General features: G+C 43.0%; 2 protein-coding genes and 1 long non-coding RNA gene across 10 annotated transcripts in view; 1 reads left to right on the forward strand and 2 right to left on the reverse strand.

Annotated features, from left to right (window-relative positions):
• ZNHIT6 (zinc finger HIT-type containing 6) overlaps nucleotides 1-392 on the reverse strand; it is a 78404-nt gene extending 78012 nt beyond the window's left edge. Inside the window, exon 1 of the mRNA XM_053245277.1 lies at nucleotides 63-392. Coding sequence (XP_053101252.1) covers nucleotides 63-166 — 104 coding nt within the window. The 5' untranslated portion in view covers nucleotides 167-392. The remainder of the gene's footprint in view (nucleotides 1-62) is intronic.
• On the forward strand, nucleotides 284-20216 carry LOC128322951 (uncharacterized). Its single transcript, XR_008306102.1, has 3 exons — nucleotides 284-457; nucleotides 16313-16419; nucleotides 19329-20216. It is a non-coding gene; the product is annotated as an uncharacterized LOC128322951 (long non-coding RNA).
• Nucleotides 5918-20412, reverse strand: part of COL24A1 (collagen type XXIV alpha 1 chain) — a 369353-nt gene continuing 354858 nt past the window's right edge. For all 8 annotated transcript variants that reach the window (XM_053245268.1, XM_053245269.1, XM_053245264.1 and 5 more), the window contains 4 exons: nucleotides 13376-13544; nucleotides 12445-12554; nucleotides 11061-11276; nucleotides 5918-7035 (listed from right to left, as the gene is read on the reverse strand). In XM_053245268.1, coding sequence (XP_053101243.1) covers nucleotides 6889-7035; nucleotides 11061-11276; nucleotides 12445-12554; nucleotides 13376-13544 — 642 coding nt within the window. In that variant the 3' untranslated portion in view covers nucleotides 5918-6888. The remainder of the gene's footprint in view (nucleotides 7036-11060; nucleotides 11277-12444; nucleotides 12555-13375; nucleotides 13545-20412) is intronic.

Here is a 20412-nt window from a genome sequence, read left to right on the forward strand (position 1 = left end):
GCGGGAGGGCGGAGAAAAGTGCACCACGGAGACCCCCTCAGGGAAGCGAGCGGCGCTCCTACCTCCGCAGCGACATCTTCCGCTTCAGGCTGTCGACCCCGAGGGCCTCCTGGGTGCTGCTTTTTTCCTCTGCCCCGGGGGCAGCCGGCATCACTAAGCTCTCCATGTGCACACACGGCCACGCCGGTCGGCCTGCCCCGTTTCCAGTTCTTGCCTAGACCGGCTCGTTAGCTTTGCGAACTAACTGGACGCGTGAAAGTGAGAGGCTGCCCCCTGACGGGAGCCCGAAGAAAGACCTCCAGGCTGGCGCGAGGGAAACGGAGGAGCTGCAAGCCGCTGGGTTGTCACCGGGAAAAGGGGAGAGCCGTAGCGAGGCCTCCAGGCCCGGGAAGGCTGCGGGGTGGCGGGAGCTTCCGGCTCTTGCAATGCCACACGGGAGAGGGAGACGAAGCATTCTGTGAGTTTGCTCGGAGTGTGTTGAGTGGGCTTCCTTCCCGCTCTGCATGGGATTGTATGTAGACTGAAGAAGGGACGCCTCCCAAATGTTCTCTGAAGGTTTCTTTGGGTAGATAGCTCGGCGCACTCTGTGGTTTTTCACTCTTACGGCTGAGTTCACACAGAACCTGTCTACACGTGCATTCCCACCCCCACGCCTCAGCCATGCAGCAGTTTAGGCCCAGGCAAAGGGCTGCGGAGGGGCCAGGCGCCCGGGGTCTGGGCTGTTAGCCTGTTGCCATGAGGCAAAAACTGAGACTGAACTGAAGTTTGTTCTTGAGGATATTTATTTATTTATTTATTTACACAGTCAGACAGGTGTTATTGACTGGTTTGTATTATCCAGACATCGAGTCCTTCTCAAGGACCTGGGATGCCAGAATTTTATTATCAATATTGTTGCTGTTGTTATTATAGATATTGTCGTTTCCTGGCTGGTCAACGGCTGTAATAAAAAAAATGATTGATACAGATATCGTCACAGAATATAGGCTGTTCCCTGTAAAGTTGCTTTTTGTAATTGGCGATGGTGACTTCTGTGGCCCCTGTGGTGTTGAGGTGCTCTTCAAGGTCTTTTGGAACTGCACCTAGGGCGCCTATTTTATTTTATTTTAAAAATATAACTTTTGAACAAAAAGGTTCTCAAAGCAGTTTGTGTTAGAGATGGAGTTCCAGTGCATTGACCTTTTGCACCAACTATCCTAATGACCACCAGGGGCGTTGGGAGTAGAGTCAGGGTCTCCCTAACTTTTCTACCTCTCTCCACTCTATGACCCCTGATCTGACTCTTCTGCACTTCCTGTACTGAATCACAATCCTTCCTTTCCTCTGAGAGCAGATGGAAACATCTCTTTTCCTCCTTACCTATTCATTATGTAGTTCTTTAGATTAGTTTTAGGTCTTTCCTATCCAAGTGTACTTAGCCAATAAATACTTAGTGTTTAGTTCTACAAGGATCCCCATGTGTTTTCTCTAAATAGCTGCAACAACTAAACCATCCTCTGCTATCCACTCTGTAACTGGAGTGTGTGCCGATTCCTTAATGCTCTGCTGTTTTACCCACTGGGTTAAAAAATAAAATTAAAAACCTCTAACAGTTTGAATAAAAAAAGGCATGAGAAGATGGTTTGCTGTCTGCCAAGGGCTCCCAGTCTTAAATAAATAAATGCATGGATGCATGCAAGCAAAGGAGGCATCAGCAATAGCTACTGGAGAGATATTATGCTGGGAAGAATAGGGATGGTTGCTCTCCTCCTCCTCCTAAATAGGAGAGCCACCGCTTACTAGCCATGGCTATCTTTGAGAGCTTGATATGCCCTTTGCAGATTGATGAAAAGGTACTGTGTTCATAGTACATCCTAAATAATTGGTTGGGGCACAGGTTGAATCCTGTAGTCCAACCTAAATAATCACTATGCTGGAGCATAACTATTTGATGTCCTAGGCTCTCCCAGCAGCAGTGTGGTGTGGTAGGTACAAACCGTGCCACCAGCTGGCTGCAGGCCTGCCAATGAACAAACAGCAATAGTACCCCTTAAAGATGTAACCAGTTCCCTTTCTTTCCTAAAAACAACCAGCTAGGCTGTTTGAAAGGGCCCACAATGGCAGTGACTGACCACATCAGGTGGGAAGCTGTTTTTATCTACAGGCAGGATTTGAATATCTGAGCACCATAGCAGCTATTTTATCAGAGGAAATGGCAGTCACAGAACCACTGCCTCTGCTCCCCCCCTCCCCCCTGAGTCTTGGTTTCCTAAACCCAAGGCCCATGGCATTATGGGAACAATGTCTGAGCAAAACAAGTTTTTTACAAAACAGGAAGACTGGCAAGCAACAATGGAAGTTGCAATCAGTGCTCACAGAAAGCAAGCTTCTAAAGAGCATTGTGGAGGGAAATGGGGTGGGTGAGATCAAATCCCATTCCAGAGAGATGGAAACAGAGTTCTGTAAGTAAACCGTCATGTTGGGAGTCTAACAATAACCTTTGTAGAGGGGAAATGGGGAGACAGTGAAAATAGGATCCTATGCAGTCACAGGAACAGAGAAGGAGCTTTTGTATTCTCCTAAGGGCCTGATCCATGACACACACCCATGTGTGGGATGATTCCTACATTATAGTAAATAGTAAAAATATCCCTTTGTGGAATAGCAGAGCCCACAAGAGGCCCCAGATCACAGACTCCTAGGAGTAAGGACTGAGAAAAGACAGTGAGGCAGGGTGTAGGTGAAGAAATGGTGCACTGGGCTCAGTAGCTGTCCATCCCAACTGCTGCCCACCTGCCTTTCATCTGGGCCAGCCCTCTTCATTCCATCCACCACACCTCTCCCACATTTATCTGGTTGATTGTCACTGTAGCTGCTGCTATTGCCCCAACAAAGTCTTGTTATCTCTGTCTCCACTTTCTGTTGCACACCCAGGTACCAATAACTAGAGGACATGAACAAATTGGCATAACAAGGGCCACTTTATTGATTAAATTTACAAATAACCTGTAACAAGGCATATACTAAATAGAGTGCGGGTACCCCGCATGAGGGTCAGCCTCATAAGGAGGACTGCCCAGAACAGGGCAAAGGACTGGGTGTTGATTCAGCCCGATTCCAGTTCTGGACATCACCACAACTGCAAGGTTTATCCCCACTGAGGGGAGGCCAGCCTGCCCCAGGCTGCAAAACACTGAGTGGTGGGTGCAGCCAGCCTCTGAGTAAGGGCAGATCCCAGCCCAAGGGCCACAAAACCTGCAAGGGCTGTTCCTCGGTTTCCCACTCACCTTAATTGGTTCTCCAGTCAAACACCAATACAGAACAACCTACCCCAACCTGCACTCTTCCACAAAGTGACCGAACATCCTAAACAATGAAACCCTACCAGGAGAATCAGTGAGAAGTAGGCTTTAAATTGCCACCTCCAGAGCCAATCAGCTGTGACCCCCCAAATCCCTACTTGACCCCCCAAAAGGTGACCAGAGAACCCTACTGAAATGAGATAAGTGGGCAGGTGTCTCGCCCGAGAGCAACTGAGAATGAGTGAAAGGAGCTGGTCACTTATGTAGCCACTCCCCTGCTTCCATTGGATGGCCACCATCACGTGCTGGGGGAACAAAATGGCAGCCCCTGTGCCCCTTGATGTGACCAGGTGCACAACTCCGCCCCCCCTGCCTTATCACGAAGTGCGGCAGCGGGGAGCAGTTTTTCCTGCATTGTTTGCAACAGCAGCGTTGCCGGGGAACTTGATAGCTGTGAGGAGCCAGCCCTTTTACCTTTGCTGATGCTCAAGTAAACAGACTTAATAATAGGGATGTGCACGAAGTTCTTTCGGCACCGGCAGGGGTAGTCCTTTAAGGGCGGGTGCACTCACCCCTCCCGCCGCATATCCCCCGCCGGCGCTCCGTCACTTTCAAGCCCCTCGGGGCGGCATCGTTCCTCCCTGCCGCCCCGTTTTCGTCATCGGCCGGAAGAAGTAACCGCGTGTGTGCCCGTTGCGGGCGTGCATGCGCCCGTCTGCCATGCGGGTGTGCGCGCGCGACGGGCGCACGCGCGGTTACTTCTTCCGGCCGATGACGAAAACGGTGCGGCAGGGAGGAACGCTGCCGCCCCGAGGGGCTTGAAAGTGACGGAGCGCTGGTGGGGGATATGCGGCGGGAGGGGTGAGTGCACCCTCCCCCGCCCTTAAAGGACTACCCCCGCTGGTGCCGAAGCACCAAAATGGCCCCCGGAGCCGAAACGTTTCGGAGGCCTCCATAATGGCCTCTGAAACGTTTCGGGCACAAGCCTACTAAATAAGATGCAGATCCTGAGCCTTATTAGGCTGTGGTAGTAGAAAACCCCTTTCTCTTGAGAAAGTATCATCCAATGGATGGAACAGATTGAGTGATGGATGGAATATGTTGAACTCATCATAAAGGTGTTCCCATAGAGTTGCTGCTTGGTTCCTCCAGTTTATGGATAATATACGGTTGTTGTCAGGAGTGGTGTATTTCCACAGTGTTTTTCACACAGCAGGCTTTACTTGCAGTTTACTGCAAGTTCAAAGTTGCCCAAAAAACCTGATGCAAAAAGTGGATTTTTTTTACCCTGGATATAAATTGGGCTACGCTCTTAGTGTGCAATGAAAAACCCGAATCATATGTGAAGTGCTCTCTGATAGCTCGTTTTGGGGTAAATTTGGATTCACACCCTCCATTCCAGAGGATACATGAGCTAAAAACCCTCTGTGGAAAACGCCCAGCAGAAACATCTGTAATAATAATGCCATAACCAATGGGCAAACCATTAAATCTAGAAAGGATGTTGAATTCTTTGTATAACTAGTAGCAGTATTTCCAGACCCAAATGCATTAAAAAAAAGAGAGAGTAAGGTTCCAAAGCCTATCGTTTTCCTTGAATTAAAGCTATGGGGATTTAAAACATCTGTTTTCTGGCTTCTGAATGTTTAGGGCACATGGTCGTATTTGTAATGCTTTCTCTCACTTCCAGATTTGACAAATAATTGATGTTGTAGTTAAATTAACAAGCTGAAAAACTTGCGGTAGACAATAATTCCAAGTTCTTCTACTATAGGTAAACCAACGATATATGCTTTTAAAAGTTTAACATTCTAATCTAGCTGATGAAACTATGCAGCAAATCTCTGGTCTAATTTGGACAGACTGTTGCAGGCCAGGGCACTCGTAATGCATTTCATGTGTTTCCCTCTGACTGTTGCTGTGAGAGTCGTCCCACCCCCCCATACTCCTTAGAACTTTCCTCTGGATTTTTAGCCAATGTATATTGGTTAGGATCCAGTGCTTATTTCTAGAGTGAATATATTTAGACTGTAGTGGGATGGGAGCAGGGTTGTATCCATATGAATACTAGACTACAGTGCAGGGAGAGGAAGATTGCATGTATGGATATTAATAGGTAATCATGCCTGCACTTGGAAAATAAGTATGTTGAGAGAAAGGTAGTCGGAACCCTTCTCCCTGACATTCTAGTTTTCCACATGCAGATAATTTTAGTTATTTTTTTAAATTGAAGAACAATTATACATGCCTTTATGGTGGCGTAAATGTGTTTTGGATATCATCTGCAGCTTTTTATATTCCAGTAAAATAAATGTATAATATAAGCTATTTTGGGGATCATTTTGTGTGATAGATGGAGATCAGTCTTCTAAATAAAACAAAAAAAGAGATGGTTTAAAATTAATTGCTTTCCCTTCCCAAATATAAGGAAATGTGGCCACATTCTTGATAATATTGAATTAAATATTTTTGACAACAGATATAGGTATCTCTTAGATTTCCTTTAAATGGAAATTATCAAAGCATGCTTTTGATAGTTTGTGTGTTGAAAAGTTTTTTGGTTGCAATTAATATATTCATCAAACAGAGAATACACAAGCTGACACAAAACCCACAGAAATTTCAAGAGGCTGGAATAATTAAGATTATAATTTAATAGCAGCCATTTAAAATATATGCTGTAATAACATTTTCAACAGTTACAAAATATGTACAAAATACATCATTGTCGATGGCCTTGGATAGTTAAAATCTTTAACTGCAGTCCATAAACTTTTTAAAAATAGGCTACTGTATGTAGCCCTTCTACAACTACAAAATCCTTTCTATAAGCACCAGATACAATGCCCTGTCTTATGTACCATTTCCATGTTTACAGACAGACATATTTTAAAAAGATTTTCACATAAATAATGTATTTACTTATAATGATGTGACCATCTTTTTAAATAAAAGACACAAATTTACAATGAAAAGTTCTCTTGATGTAACTAGAGCACAGAGCCTGAAAAAAGTACAAGAAAAGAAAAAAGAAACCAAATAATCTTTAGTAAGGCCACAAACAGTTTGTGTTATACAGAGAGCACCAGGCAACACAAACGGGAAACACGTAAGAGGTAGTGTATCATCTGTTAAGATGTCTGTGTCCACAACGGACCATTATACAACTTAAGTGTTAAAGAACAGATTTGTTTTGTTGTGACATAACTCACTCTCATGTAATTATAATACAAGCTATTGCACAGCTGAGAGCATTAGCCATGGCTGCTCCTTAGAAAGTATGCCTCCATCTTTCCTTAAGGTGTCCTGGACAGTGCTATAAGACAGTTAAACACTGGGTTTTCCGAAGATTTTCCAGATATATGTATAGTTTTCACTTCCAGGGAATAATATAAAAAAGCACCAATCAAAAATTAAATATTTATTAATGTTGTCAAAAGTTTTTTGTTTTGTTTTTTTTAGCAATTTCTCCTTCTTAGGAGGAAGTCTTTTTCTTCCTGAGATTCTTCAAGCCACCAACACTTCCTGTACAATTCTTCTATAGTTTTGTAATTATTCCTTGCAACAATCCCATAGTGATGTGAAAAACCCAACTCCAATCAGAAGTCTAGAGAAAGCACACTGAGCCACTTTCTATGTAGTGCTGTCGTCCTTGTTTGAGATTAGGAAAATTATGCACTTGAACAACTGGAAGCTGATTGGTGTCTTCAGTGTGGAAAAGGAACTGGGTTCTATGCCAACTGCCATCTTGAATCTGCAATACATATAACAGGCTTGTTAAAGAATATTAATAAGCAGTTTCCTATATTTTAATTTTGCAAGAGCTCAAAAGCTGTGTATAATTCCCATCCAAGCACTGACCAGACCCAGACCTGCTTAGCTTCAGTGTGATTGCTACATCATGTACATTCAGACTATTCTCTGTGCCTGCATATTTTTATGTATGTGAACTCTTGCTAACAAAAGGCAAAAAGGCACCTTTTAAAGTGGTTGCTTTCTTATATTTAGCAGGAGGAGAGCAACTGTGTTCAACCCAGCATGGCATCTCTCTAGTGGTTGTTGCTGGTGTGGTCTGTGTATGTTTAGACTGTGAGACCTTTTGGGACAGGGAACAGTTTTTGCATACCTTTTTTATGTAACTTGCTTGGATAACATTTTTGTTGAGAAGTTGTATATACATTAATAAATGAAGTGTATGTTTTACATTTTTTCCAGTGTGGTGGAGAAAAAAGCACCTTAGAGCAAAGCCGAGAAGAATTTCAAATGTGGACTAATCTAGTTCCTTATACTATAACATGTTCAGTTTTTATAATAGAAGTTATAAAACTAAAAGCTAAATTTTATCTACTTCAAGACTGATAATACTTTAATCAAAAGTATTACCTTATGCAGTCAACAAAATAACAGAAAAGTAGTGCCTGGTATTAGAGAGGCTTTGAAAATCTTGACATTTGCAGTTCCTCTTTTCTTGCTCCAGCAGTCAAAGCTGCAGGTATAGTGGAGGCCGCTGAAAAGTGAAACCCCTGCAGAATCTCTGAGATTCTGCTGGAAATTTCTACATTACATCGTTTTCTGCAGAAGATAAATTGATCTCAGAGAATCTCACAGAAACATTGCACTTTTCAGTAGCCTTACACGGCATTTATTTACACCAACCCACATCCAACATAATTTTATAAATAGCGTGGTGTAATAGAGGTGTAATAGAATGGTCTTTGAAGAGATTTGGGATCAAATCCCTGCATGTCTTTGTTCACGGAGTGACCTTTATTAGTTAGTTAGTTAGATTTATATCCCGCTCTTCCCGAAAGGTTCAGAGCAGCTTACAACATTCTTTAGAATTAATAACACTGTCCCAAAAGGGCTCACACTAACACTTAACTTTCATTAAATGTTTGTTGTAAAACATATAGGTCCATGTATGCTACTGTGATCTGTTTGGAAGAAGAGTGAGATATAAATGGAATGTAGTATCTGTGGGTGGAAAGTGCTAACAATCTAAGCAAGTGGAAAATGCTGATTTGGTAGCATTTTAGCACCTACTTTGCACAGCTTCCAGTTCTTTAAGAGCTTGTCATCCTGCCATCTATCTACACAATGAGGTCAATAAGAGTTTCACAGAACAAATGATGACAAGACCAGCTCATGTGTAAATGGATACTTCCTGGCTCTTTTTAATACAAACATGAAGTATTTGAAGTGCAACATATTGTTCATTACTTGAAGTGATCCAATACCCATTGGAAAGAAATGACCTCTTCCAAGTTTCCATGAAAGAGTCCAAACATTTTGCCTTAATGTAGATAATCTGTTTGTTTTAATTGGGGATATGGTGTTTATTCCTGGTTTGACGGCTGTATTGTTGTGTGGAGCCTAACCTAGTAACTGTTGCTGAGGGAGTGAAGAGTTTGGCTCATGAGGCTCCTGTTACAGAGAGGGGGAAAGTGACAAAGAAGAAGAGATCAGTTGGAGATTTTACAGTTGCCTGAGGATGGAATTAATGAAGTGAAGAAATCCTGAAGGGCAAAAAAAAGGGGGGGGGGTTGTTGTTGAGAAATAATTCCGAATGAAAAGGGAAAATTGATGATTGAATTATAATAATGGGAGTGACTGAACCCTCAGATGAAACCACAGCCTTAGCAGCTGAGCAGGAAGGCATGCTGGACATCATGTAAATTTATTTTTATTATTCAGCAGCAAAGGAGAAGATAAAACAGAGTTTGAGGGATGAGTTAGATCTCCCTGTGCTGGATGTGGTTAAACTCCCCCAAAAGGAGTAGGTGTGCAGCTTGGGAGTATTCCTGGACCCAGGCCTCACCCTGGTATCTCAGGTGGAGGCCATGGCCAGGAGTGCTTTCTATCAGCTTCGGCTGATTCAACAGCTGCGCCCATTCCTTGGAGAGGATGACCTCAAAACAGTGGTGCATCAGCTGGTAACCTCCCGGCCCGACTACTGCAATGCGCTCTACGTGGGGCTGCCTTTGTACATAGTCTGGAAACTTCAGTTAGTTCAGAATGTGGCAGCCAGGTTGGTCTCTGGGGCAACCCAGAGAGACCATATTATGCCTGTTTTGAAACAGCTACACTGGCTGCCGATATGTTTCTGGGCAAAATACAAAATGCTGGTTATTATCTTTAAAGCCCTGAACAGCTTAGGTCCGAGTTATCTAAGAGAGTGCCTTCTTTTACATGATCCCCACTGCACGTTAAGATCATCTGAGGAGGTCCGTCTCCAGTTGCCACCGGTTTGTCTGGTGGCAACGCAGAGGCGGGCCTTCTCTGTAGCTGCTCCTGGGCTGTGGAATGCGATCTTGGCAGAAATTCGTAATTTGAGATCATTACTGTCCTTCAGGAGAGCCCTTAAAACCTACCTAATTGGCTTGGCCTTCCAGGGTTTTAAATGATTAACTGTTTTAAATTGTTGCCCTGATTTTCAGGGCTTTTAGCTGTTTTGTTGGTTTTATTGTGTTTTAATAGTTTGATTTTAATTGTTTTGTTTTTATCATGCTGTGAACCGCCCTGAGCCATTTTGGAAGGGCAGTATATAAATCTTATAAAGAAAGAAAAAGAGAAAGAAAGAAAACCAAAACAAAACTGTGCTGGTGATGGATAGTGCCAGTTACTTTCCCCCTGCTAAAAAGAATCACCGCTCTTTGCTCAGTTAGAAGGGGACAGGTTTGTTTGCCTCGCCTATACTGAACTACTGGCTTATTCTCAGTTCAGAAGGCAAAAGATAAAAACCATCTCAAGTCATTGTGGCGGGGTGGGGGTGGGCGGGGCTGCATATATTCTGTAGTGGTATAGTGGTTAAGAGTGTTAGACTAGGAAGACCTGAGTTCACATCCCCATTCAGCCATGAAACTTACTGAATGACTCTGGGCCAGTCACATCTCTCTCAGCCTAACCTACCTCACAGGGTTTTGTGAAGATAAATATAATCATGTACACTGCTCTGGGCTCCTTGGAGGAAGAGCGGCATATAAATGTAAAATAAAAATAAATAAATAGTGTACTTTGGATTTAACATGTGGCACAACTATCCAAAGCACATCCACAAAAGGGTTTTCTTTTAACGAAAGGCGGTATAGAAATGTAAAAATAAATAAATAAAAATTGCTACCACTGATTAAGGCACTGGGCTTCTAATTGAAAACATCAAGATTAATAACTTCTAGGTTATCTGAAGCACAATTGTAAGTGGCAACTAATCGAAAGCTAAGACTGTGCTTACTTAATATGTATAGTACATTTGTATGTATTTGTAGTGTTAGTACTTTATGAAATGAAATCATCTTCATTTAAGGAGAATCATAACTTAGACAGGAAAAGAACATGTTATGAACCCTGCTGCCTATTAAGATAATCTGGGGAGATCTAGTTATGGTTGCCACTGGCTCTTCTGGTGGCAACTTGGGACCAGGCCTTCTCTGTGGCTGCCCCAGGACTTTGGAATACACTCCCTGTCAAAATAAGAGCTTCTCCATCTCTGATTGCTTTTAAGAAGACACTTAAGACACACTTGCTTTCTCAGTCTTTTAATTAAAATTAATTTTAAACTGTTTGTGTTTATTCTGTGAAATTGTTTTGTTTTTATTCTGTTTTATATTTTGTTGTATCTTGGATTATGTATACCATCTGGAGATGCATATATCAGGTAATATATGCCTTAATTAATAAACTAAATAAAAGTAGATGTCCAGAATTTGGACTTGATCTATATTAATTCAAATTAAACACTACTTTCATTGTAGGTTTTAATAAAGCCAATAAATGGATTACCATGCATTCATCTATAAGCACTTTTGGTTCAAGCAACGTGTTTGCTTCAAACATTTGACCATTCCATCCTTTGAAGCTGATGGGGGATTTCTGGGCACCCAGTTCATTGGTTCCCCATACTGGAGTGTTTAGGCAGTGCACCGTGATAGTGTGGATTGCTTCTGAACTCAGTAAATGAAGAAAGTTCATCTGTACTTTTCCAATGCCAAACTCCAACTGTTTAACAAAAAACACACATTATTACAGAACATCAGGTTGTACTTCATAGCCGCAAAAGCATGATAAACCCATGCATAGGAAATATCTTTAAAATGTTTCATAAACATTTATTTCCACTGGTATAACAAACTATAGGCATTTAATCTGCTAAAGTAAACTATTGAGAAAACATATTTTTCTGAGAAAACAAAAAACCCCTATTTTTTTTTTTTTTTTGAGAAAACATATGGATATTACTCTCCACAAAAATATGTTCTCTTCATTGAAAGGTTAACACAAGATAAATGAGTAGAAAGATGACAACATAAAGTTTGTAATGTGAATGGAAAACTAAGATTATACTATTTGAAGCAATGACTGTTCTTCAAGATGTCACTCCCACATGGCTCCTACTTAGGGCCTTGTGCTAACATTTGGCATGTGTCTCCAGTGTTTCTTCAGCTGTGTACAACTTGGTCTTGTTGTGCATTTGTCGGTAAACCCCCAGGGTGTAACAGCTTTTTAAGGCCGCTCCCATCTTCTTTCAGTTTTTCCATTAAATCCACCAAATGCTTTAGGAGCCAAGATATAGTGACATTACAACAGACATTACTGAAAGATATTACTGTACTAATAACTAAGATTTGTTCTTTGTGTAACCTGAGATTTTAAAACATGTCAAGGTTGTAACCTTATTAAGACAGCAATGCATGCCTATTTGGGATTATATTCAGTGGGATTTAACTTCTGAGTAAACATGTATAGGACTACTGAGCTGCAAACCTACAAGGACCTCCTGCATTTTCAGGTTAAGACTGCTGCAGACAAGGATATTTGGAGCTCTAACTCAGAAACATCTATTCCTTTAATTTTTTTCTTGAACATCCAGCCCAAGAAATGCTACAAGTAATGTTAGCCCAATAGCTCCTTCTCTGCAAAACATCCCCACCAAGGCTTCATGTTGTTATGATATGCAGTGTAATGTATGGTTGGCCCTAAATTGTTATTTTACCGATTGTGTGAACCTTGTTTCAAATGTAATAACACAGCTACTAAATCTTTATCCAGTATATAAAAGACTCTTATGATCTCTCAATCCAATTTTTACATTCAGCTATGTTATGTAAGAAGACATAAGCAGAAGCCATAAAATTACAATGCAGGTCTTACAGTATAAAGCATATACCTTTGTCACTGATATAGGTGATAAGCATGTCTGGCCACCAGCAGTGAAGTTGCAGAAAACTTCTATGGCATCAGAAGGACATCCAATATTTGGATCAATCCAGTATTTCCCTATCAGTTGAGAAAGTAAAAGGCAGAAGAATTCTAGAATACCTGTTTTTCTCATATCCCTAGCTTTTAGAATAAACTTAAAATATTAAATGTGGGGCTCAGGAATGCTCAACAGAGCTTTAGGAGTGGAAAGAGATGTAATAAAGAGTTCTGTAAGGTTTCCTCTTCTTTGCTCAATTATCCCAATTGTGAGTAAAGCTGTGTAAAGAACTGAAACTGGTGGTGGGGAAGTGATAAGCTTACAGTTGCCCAATCCGTGCCAGGAGCTTCAAACAAACAGGGTGGGTGGGGAAGAGACTACTGAAGAGCAGTGACCTTCTGACCTGCAACACTTCAGACTGATTGACCCAGTACCCAATTAGGTGACATGATAAAAAAAGAATAGTACTGGAGATGCATGCTTCACTGCTATAGAGGAGCATCACAAAACACTCAATAAAATACTTGCATATATAAAACACACAACAAATACCTTACAAATCTGACATCGTTTCTGAATTACTTATGTCTGCGTAATGCCTTAATGCCTAGTGAAAAGACAGGTAATCTGTGTAGGGAAAAGCATCAGATAACTTCAAATTTATGCCACTTCCAAAGAAGAAATTTCCGTATAGTGACACAAACAGAAGGTACATAAAGTCTACTAGTTAATGTGACAAATTTGGTTTGGTATTTGGCTACATTGAGCAAAATTTTTAAAAGCCTTGATTGAGACTAAAGAGGCCATGTCTTTCATTAATTTTCTTAGAGATTAATATTTCAAAATAAGATACAAATATTGGGTTTTATTTCAGAGTATTTGATGACATAAGAGGACTTACCATCAGATACTTTGCGTTCACAGTTAAGCAAATCCCTGCAGATACGTGCTGGGTTATCTCTAGTTCCCAGTGGGTTCTTGATACTATGCAGTAAATTGCTAAGATAGTGTAGTGTTTTGAATATCTCGGCGCTGTGATCCAGTATTGTTACTTCAGTATTCTGGTAGCTCTGTGAAGAAGAAGCCATTGGCAATTTATGGTACCCCAACGAAATGCTGTAGCAAAGGGACATGGTCAAATGCCAAACGAAATAGTGGGCAGGATCCAGACATGACTTAAGTTCCATTGGCTAACATGTTGCACAGGGCAACACCAGCATTTCTGACCCACCAAGCCAGTTGTGCATGTGAAAGCCAGCCTTGGTGGTGTTGCACAAGAGCACAGTTTCACAACTACTTAAAACAATGTGTGGGCACTTGTGCAGTGCTACTTCCATTGGAAACAGTGGAGTAGCACAGCACAAGTGCCTGCACACTGTTTTAAGTAGTTGTGAGACTGCATGTTTGCACAACATGGGCGGGGCTGGCTTTCATGTGCACAGCAGTCCTGGCAGGTCAGAAACATCCTGTTTGTGTAAACATGCCTTACACAACATGACAGCCAGTGAAATTAATGGGACTTAAGTTAGCCATGATTGATTTGTGTCAATAGTGCTTAGCATGACGAATGCAGTCTGGATCCTGCTGATTATAGTTTGTATAATGCATAGAGCTGGATCTTCAAGTTAAAAGGCAACATTTTTATGAGAGCTAGTGGTGGTGGTGAGTCATAATGAGGTAAAAATTATGCAGTAAAGAGGAGAGAAATACTACCGGTATTTATTTCAAAAAGCCAAAGGGAATTCTTGCTACCCTGAGAAGATAATGGCTTGGATCTAGAGAAGGGTGAGCAGAAAGGCACCTCTACTGGTGCAAGTGGCACGGTGTCCACCAATTCCCTCCCTCCATTACCCCCAGTACCATATCTCACATATAAGCAGTTTTTCAGGGAGCCCTGGGGGCTGCAGCAAAGAAGAGAAGTGGGAAAGCCTGGCTCCATGTGAAGCACTGCGAGGCCATTCTCACGATGAGGGAAAACCGGGCTAAGGGAGCCCAGCCCAGTTTCCCCCCATCGTGAGAACCACTAGGCACGCAGGCAAGCCCGATGATTCAGTGGTGGCTAGCCCACCTAAGTAGTCCTCCTCTAAAATGAGGTTAGTGGAGCGAGCACTTTGCTAACCTCATTTTTTCGATCGTGAGCCATGGTGCGGCACCACTACGTGCCGCGGCAACTTGCGAGTAGATCCCCCAACCAGGAGGCTGTAGCAAGCCTCCTAGTGTCTGGGATCCCCCCAAAATGCCCCGTGCACTAGCATGCGCCATGCTGGAACTTCTGGGGGCCAGATGGTTCCCTCCATGACTGATCCAGTCGCTTGTGAGGGTGGAATGCTCCTGTGCAGGGAGAGCGGGTCAAGCCCACTTTCCCCGCACAAGACCTGCAGGCTCTCCACCCTGCTCGTGTGGAGAGCCTCTGTGTGTGCTTCTCTGAATTCAAGCTGTTCTAAACATACTTTAAAAAATGATATATTAAAGCATTTCTAAGTGGTGAGTGTGCCCCACTATATTTTTGTCTTAATCAAAGGCAATGGCATTATATACAGCTCACATGTAAGAGGGCAGGTTAGGGTGGAGTGAACAGAAGAACCATACAATTTTAGAGTTAGAAGGGATATTGGAGTACTTCTTGTCTAACTTTCTGAGTCAGTGCAGAAATCATCACAGACAGAATGTTGTGTCTGTAAATAGACAGACTGTTCTTCAAACAGATGAGGGCAGACATACATGCCAATGCTTGGGATGGGGAGTGCAAATGAAGGAGCAATGCTTTAGGGAGTGATGGTAGCCTTACTTTGCCACTTTTTTAAAGGTCATGATGGAACATTACAGTGTAGTCAGGCACTAAAAGTAATTTAAGTAAACAAGAAAAACGTGAAAAAAGATCACAAATGGGTTCAGGCAAGGGAAATGAATTGTGACACAACTGTATCCCACACAACACTCATAATGGCCATGTGCAAATTTGATGTGGCCAGAAAAACATTTTCCGGTGCTAAATCTTGTTGACAATATGTTATATCCCCATGTAATGAAATGGACCACATGGGTTTAATATGTAAATTTGTGTGAAAGTTATTATACATATCTATGAGGAATACGTAGGAGGAAAAACAGGTTGCTCACCTGTAACTGATGATCTGGTAGTGATCTGTTGACAACCATTAAAATGGGTTCTGCGCCTGTGGAGTACCACAGCTCCTCTTAGCACTTATGCTCCGCCCCACATAATCACGTGGCTATTTAAGGTGGGAGGAAGCTCCAGCACTTCAGTTCCTTGGAGATTGCCAGAGCAGGCGAATATCTTTGGAGCAACAGGTGAGTTCTGCGTAGAAGACTTGCACACAACTGCAGAGGAGAGGTTCGAGAGGGTCTAATGGATGTCAATGGATCACTACCAGATCATTAGTTACAGGTGAGCAACCTGTTTATCTGGGGCGTGATCCATTGAATCTATCAGAGTGGGTGTTTAGTTAGCTCCTTTAGGAGGAGGGCACAGTAGTGTCATTGTAACACCCTTTTAAGAACACCTCTCCCAAAATTCGTCTCCCCTGCAGAGCGCAAGTGCGTTACAAAGGGCTGTTCTGAGTACCAGGCTGCAGCCCTACAAATGTAGGGCTGAAATGATATGTCAGATAAATGAGCCATGGAGGCACCATAAGCTCTGGTTGAATGTGCCTTGATGGACTTGGGCAGCTGAATTTTTTGTAACTTGTATGTCAAAAGGAAAAGTTCTACTAGCCAGTGGGATAGCCTCTGTCTGCACAAGGCCTGACCCAGACAACTTCCTTTGTAAGATATAAACAACTGTTTTTGTCTTCCTGATCATCTTTGTACTTGACAGGTTCAGAAGAGCCCTTTGGACATCCAGGGAATGCAGGGCCTTCTCAAGAGCCGTACTTGGAGAACTGAAGATTTTATGGTTTATGTGAAAATCTGTCACAACCTTAGGTAGGAAGGTAATGTCAGGATGTAGCAACACCTTATCTGGGTAGAAGCGTGCATAAGGCACGCCCATCCTCAGGGCTGTAAGCTCACTCACCCTGCAGGTAGTTGTAATTGCCACCAAGAAGGCAGTCTTCAAAGAAACCAGTTTCAGGCTTGCTATAGTAAGGGGCTCAAAGGGCGTGTCTGTCAGAGCTGAAAGGACCAAGGATACACTCCACTGATCTAGAGGCTAACTGGTGGATACAGATTGGTGAGACCTTTCAGAAAGCTCTTGCAGCTGGGGTGGAAAATACTGTCTTCCCATCCCATCCTGGGTGCCTAGCTGAAATCGCTGCTAAGTGAATTTTTATGGAGACATTAGAAAGCAGGGAGGTCTTCAGTGTGGTTAGCTACAGCAGGACTTGGCTGACAGTAGCTTTCAGAGGACAAAAGCCATTCGAGGTTGCATAGCAAGTGAACCTCTTCCATTTACTAGCATAGTTTCTCCTAGTGGATGACGTCCTCTGGTTAAGTAATATTTTATCTAGAAGCCTATCTTCCATGCTGTTAACTGTAGAGTGGGCACCTCTGGGTGCAGTACTCGACCGTACTCTTGTGACAGAAGATCTTGGCTCTTATTATTTATTTGTTCAATTTTTAGACTGCCCTTACATACAGATGAAACTCGGAAAATTAGAATATCATGCAAAAGTCCATTAATTTCAGTAATGCAAATTAAAAGGTGAAACTGATATATGAGACAGAAGCATTACATGCAAAGCGAGATAAGTCAAGCCTTAATTTGTTATAATTGTGATGATCATGGCGTACAGCTCATGAAAACCCCAAATCCACAATCTCAGAAAATTAGAATATTACATGGAACCAATAAGACAAGGATTGAAGAATAGAACAATATCGGACCTCTGAAAAGTATAAGCATGCATATGTATTCAGTACTTGGTTTGGGCCCCTTTTGCAGCAATTACTGCCTCAATGCGGCGTGGCATGGATGCTATCAGCCTGTGGCACTGATGAGGTATTATGGAAGACCAGGATGCTTCATTAGCGGCCTTCAGCAATTCTGCATTGTTTGGTCTCATGTCTCTCATCCTTCTCTTGGCAATGCCCCATAGATTCTCTATGGGGTCAGGTGAGTTTGCTGGCCAATCAAGCACAGTACACTGTATACTTTTCAGAGGTCCGATATTGTTCTATTCTTCAATCCGCAGACAAGGACTTCGCCATAAAATTGTACACTGCATCATCAACTGCAGACAACTGTGATTTCAGATCAAGTCCTAGTGCAATGGCCATTTCCTTAAGCTGGATATGATAAGCCTTCATTTCCTCAGTGGGAGATACATGTGGAGGCGTTGTCATATCAGGTGATGGGTCAGGGTCAGTAGATTCCATGTTCGATTCAAAATCAGAAGATCGGTGGTGACTCTCGCCGGAAGGTGATGGAGAGGATTGAGGCTGCTGCTCCTGTAGGAGGTGTATGAGGCCTAGGAATTGTAGGCTCCAAAGGGTCTGTCTGGATAGCTATGCTAAAAATGCCCCCTTATTCTGGGTATGTTTTGCAACCAACCCAGGTTTGGGTGGGGGAGGAGATTCTGCCAGGGTCTACGTGGCTACGGCTGCTTTATTCGGTGCTAGAGAGGGGATTTCCCACCCACCCCCAGCCAGTGTGTGCACTGGAAGAGTTTGAGAGTAAACTCTGGAGGATTGTGTTTATTGAGCCCAGAAAATCTCCATGACCTGTCTTCATCACAGTCATAAGTCAATCCTGGAGAAGACTGACCGAAGACACTTGTTTGCACAGCAGGTAAAGTGCCATGAGAAAATCTGCATGTGTGCCAGCTAGTTGAAGTGGCCAGCTGTGCAGCTGTTAATGCATAGGGCATTTGTTGATTTGGAAGAGTCACTGTTGGAAAGGCAGTATCTGGAGGCTGGGAACAAGCCTCTCGCTCCTCCGAATGTGGAAACCCCCTAAAAGTTGAAGGGGTAGTAGAGTTGGAGTTCAACATAGATAGCAAAGATTGTGCTGTGTTGGGATCCAATGTGCTCACTTCTTCAACACCAGGCAAGTTCTCCTCCTCCTCCTCAAAAGTAACTGGCACTCGGCATCACTGTATCAGTTAACACCGGAGTGTTCAATGTTGAGGCCAACTGTCTTGCCTTCGGTCCTTATCGTTGCCAGGGACAAGGAACCAGCCCTTGATATTGGTGCCAACCTAGGCGCCGGTGGGGATAGTGGCTTTGGCGTCGATGATCTAGGTGTCGCTGCAGTCGGTGTTGATGGTCTCGATATCGATACAAAAACAACTACTTGTGCTGACGTCGGAGATGGAGTAGCCTTCAATGCTGTTTCCCCCCCACCTTCTTCTTGGTGGGCTCCGATGCATCCACTATTTTGTCTCCATGCTGCATTGGCATCTTAGGAGACTTAAATACAGGTGTCGAGGGTTTAGACTGGGTTGAAGCCACAGCCCTTGAGCTATCCGCCTTAGAAGACTAAAGATGGTCCTGGGGGACTTAACACTTTCTATCTCTAGATGGTCCCAGGGGACAACACATTATCATAAAGTACAGTCCTCAAATGAAGCTCCCGGTTGAGTCACGTTTGCTTTGTAAAGGACTGCCAAACCTTACAAGCGGAGGTATTGTGGGCTTCCCCCAGGCACAGCAAACATAAGTCATGGCCATCTTGCAAGTGTAACTTTGCTTTACAGTTAGAGCAATGCTTGAAAGCTGTTTTATCTGTTTTCTTCTTTAGGGTCATCCATTGCCATTATCATTCCATTATCCAAAACCAAAAACTATCAGTCCGATCTTTCACCTCAATTAGTCTGCACACAAAAAACCATAGTGTTAAGCAGTCCAAAGGTCAAAATAGCCGCTAAATCTCTCTCTCTTTTTCTCTCTCTTAGAACTCACTCAAAAAACAAGGAACCAGTACGAGGAGCCGTACTGACCAAGGAACCAATCACTATGGTGGTCGCAAAGGAACTGAAGTGCTGGTGCTTCCTCCCCCCTTAAATAGCCATGTGGTCACATGGGGTGGGGTGCAAGCACCAAGCGGAGCTGTGTTACTCCACACCAACAGGTTTCAGCACAGGCGCAGAACCCATTCTAATGGATTCAATGGATCACGCCCCAGATCTTGAGGCTCTCAAACAGCATTGGTAGAAGGGCAGATGGTTCTCAGGGAAGAGTGAGAGAGGCACAGTGCAGTTCAAAGGAACAGTCCGTAAGCAGCTGATAAAGATTGGAAAGCCTAGAGAGAAGATTTTCTGTGGAGAGGCATAACCATAAGTTATGAAAGGTTAGGCAAGAGATGATAGGGAAAACAGTGGCTGACATTTTGACTAAATTACTCAAAATTCCCACTGAAACACAATACGTTAGTCATGACTGGTGCTATAAAATTCAATTATAGCAATTGCTTATGAGCTTTCAGTACAATAAAAAAGTAAAGTTGTGCTGTCAAGTCGGTGTCGACTCTTGGCAACCACAGAGCCCTGTGGTTTTCTTTGGTAGAATACAGGAGGGGTTTATCATTGCCATCTCCCGCGCAGTGTGAGATGATGCCTTTCAGCATCTTCCTATATTGCTGCTGCTCGATATAGGTGTTTCCCATAGTCTGGGAAACATACCAGTGGGGATTTGAACCAACAACTTCTTGCTCCCTAGGTAAGTTACTTACCCACTGTGCCATTAGGTGGCTTACATTAAATAGTGTTGGACAATATATATTTGTATACACAGTTATCAGCAACCATTTATGTTAACTACAAAATAATAAAACCTGGTTATTTGTTTTAAATTGGTCTGGAGTTCTGGTTTGTACACCCTTGTGCCTAAAGCTACACCTCACTACCAGAAAGGTTACCTTTTAGCCACCTGTACAAAATAAGGCTCGGGGGCGGATTTGACCCACAGGATTTTTTTTTTCTTGCTGGCCCTCAGGTAGGAATATCCTGCAGCAACAGCAGGAGCCATGAAGAGCTCTTG

The sequence above is a fragment of the Hemicordylus capensis genome, chromosome 4 (assembly GCF_027244095.1).
Source record: "Hemicordylus capensis ecotype Gifberg chromosome 4, rHemCap1.1.pri, whole genome shotgun sequence".
NCBI lineage: Eukaryota > Metazoa > Chordata > Lepidosauria > Squamata > Cordylidae > Hemicordylus > Hemicordylus capensis.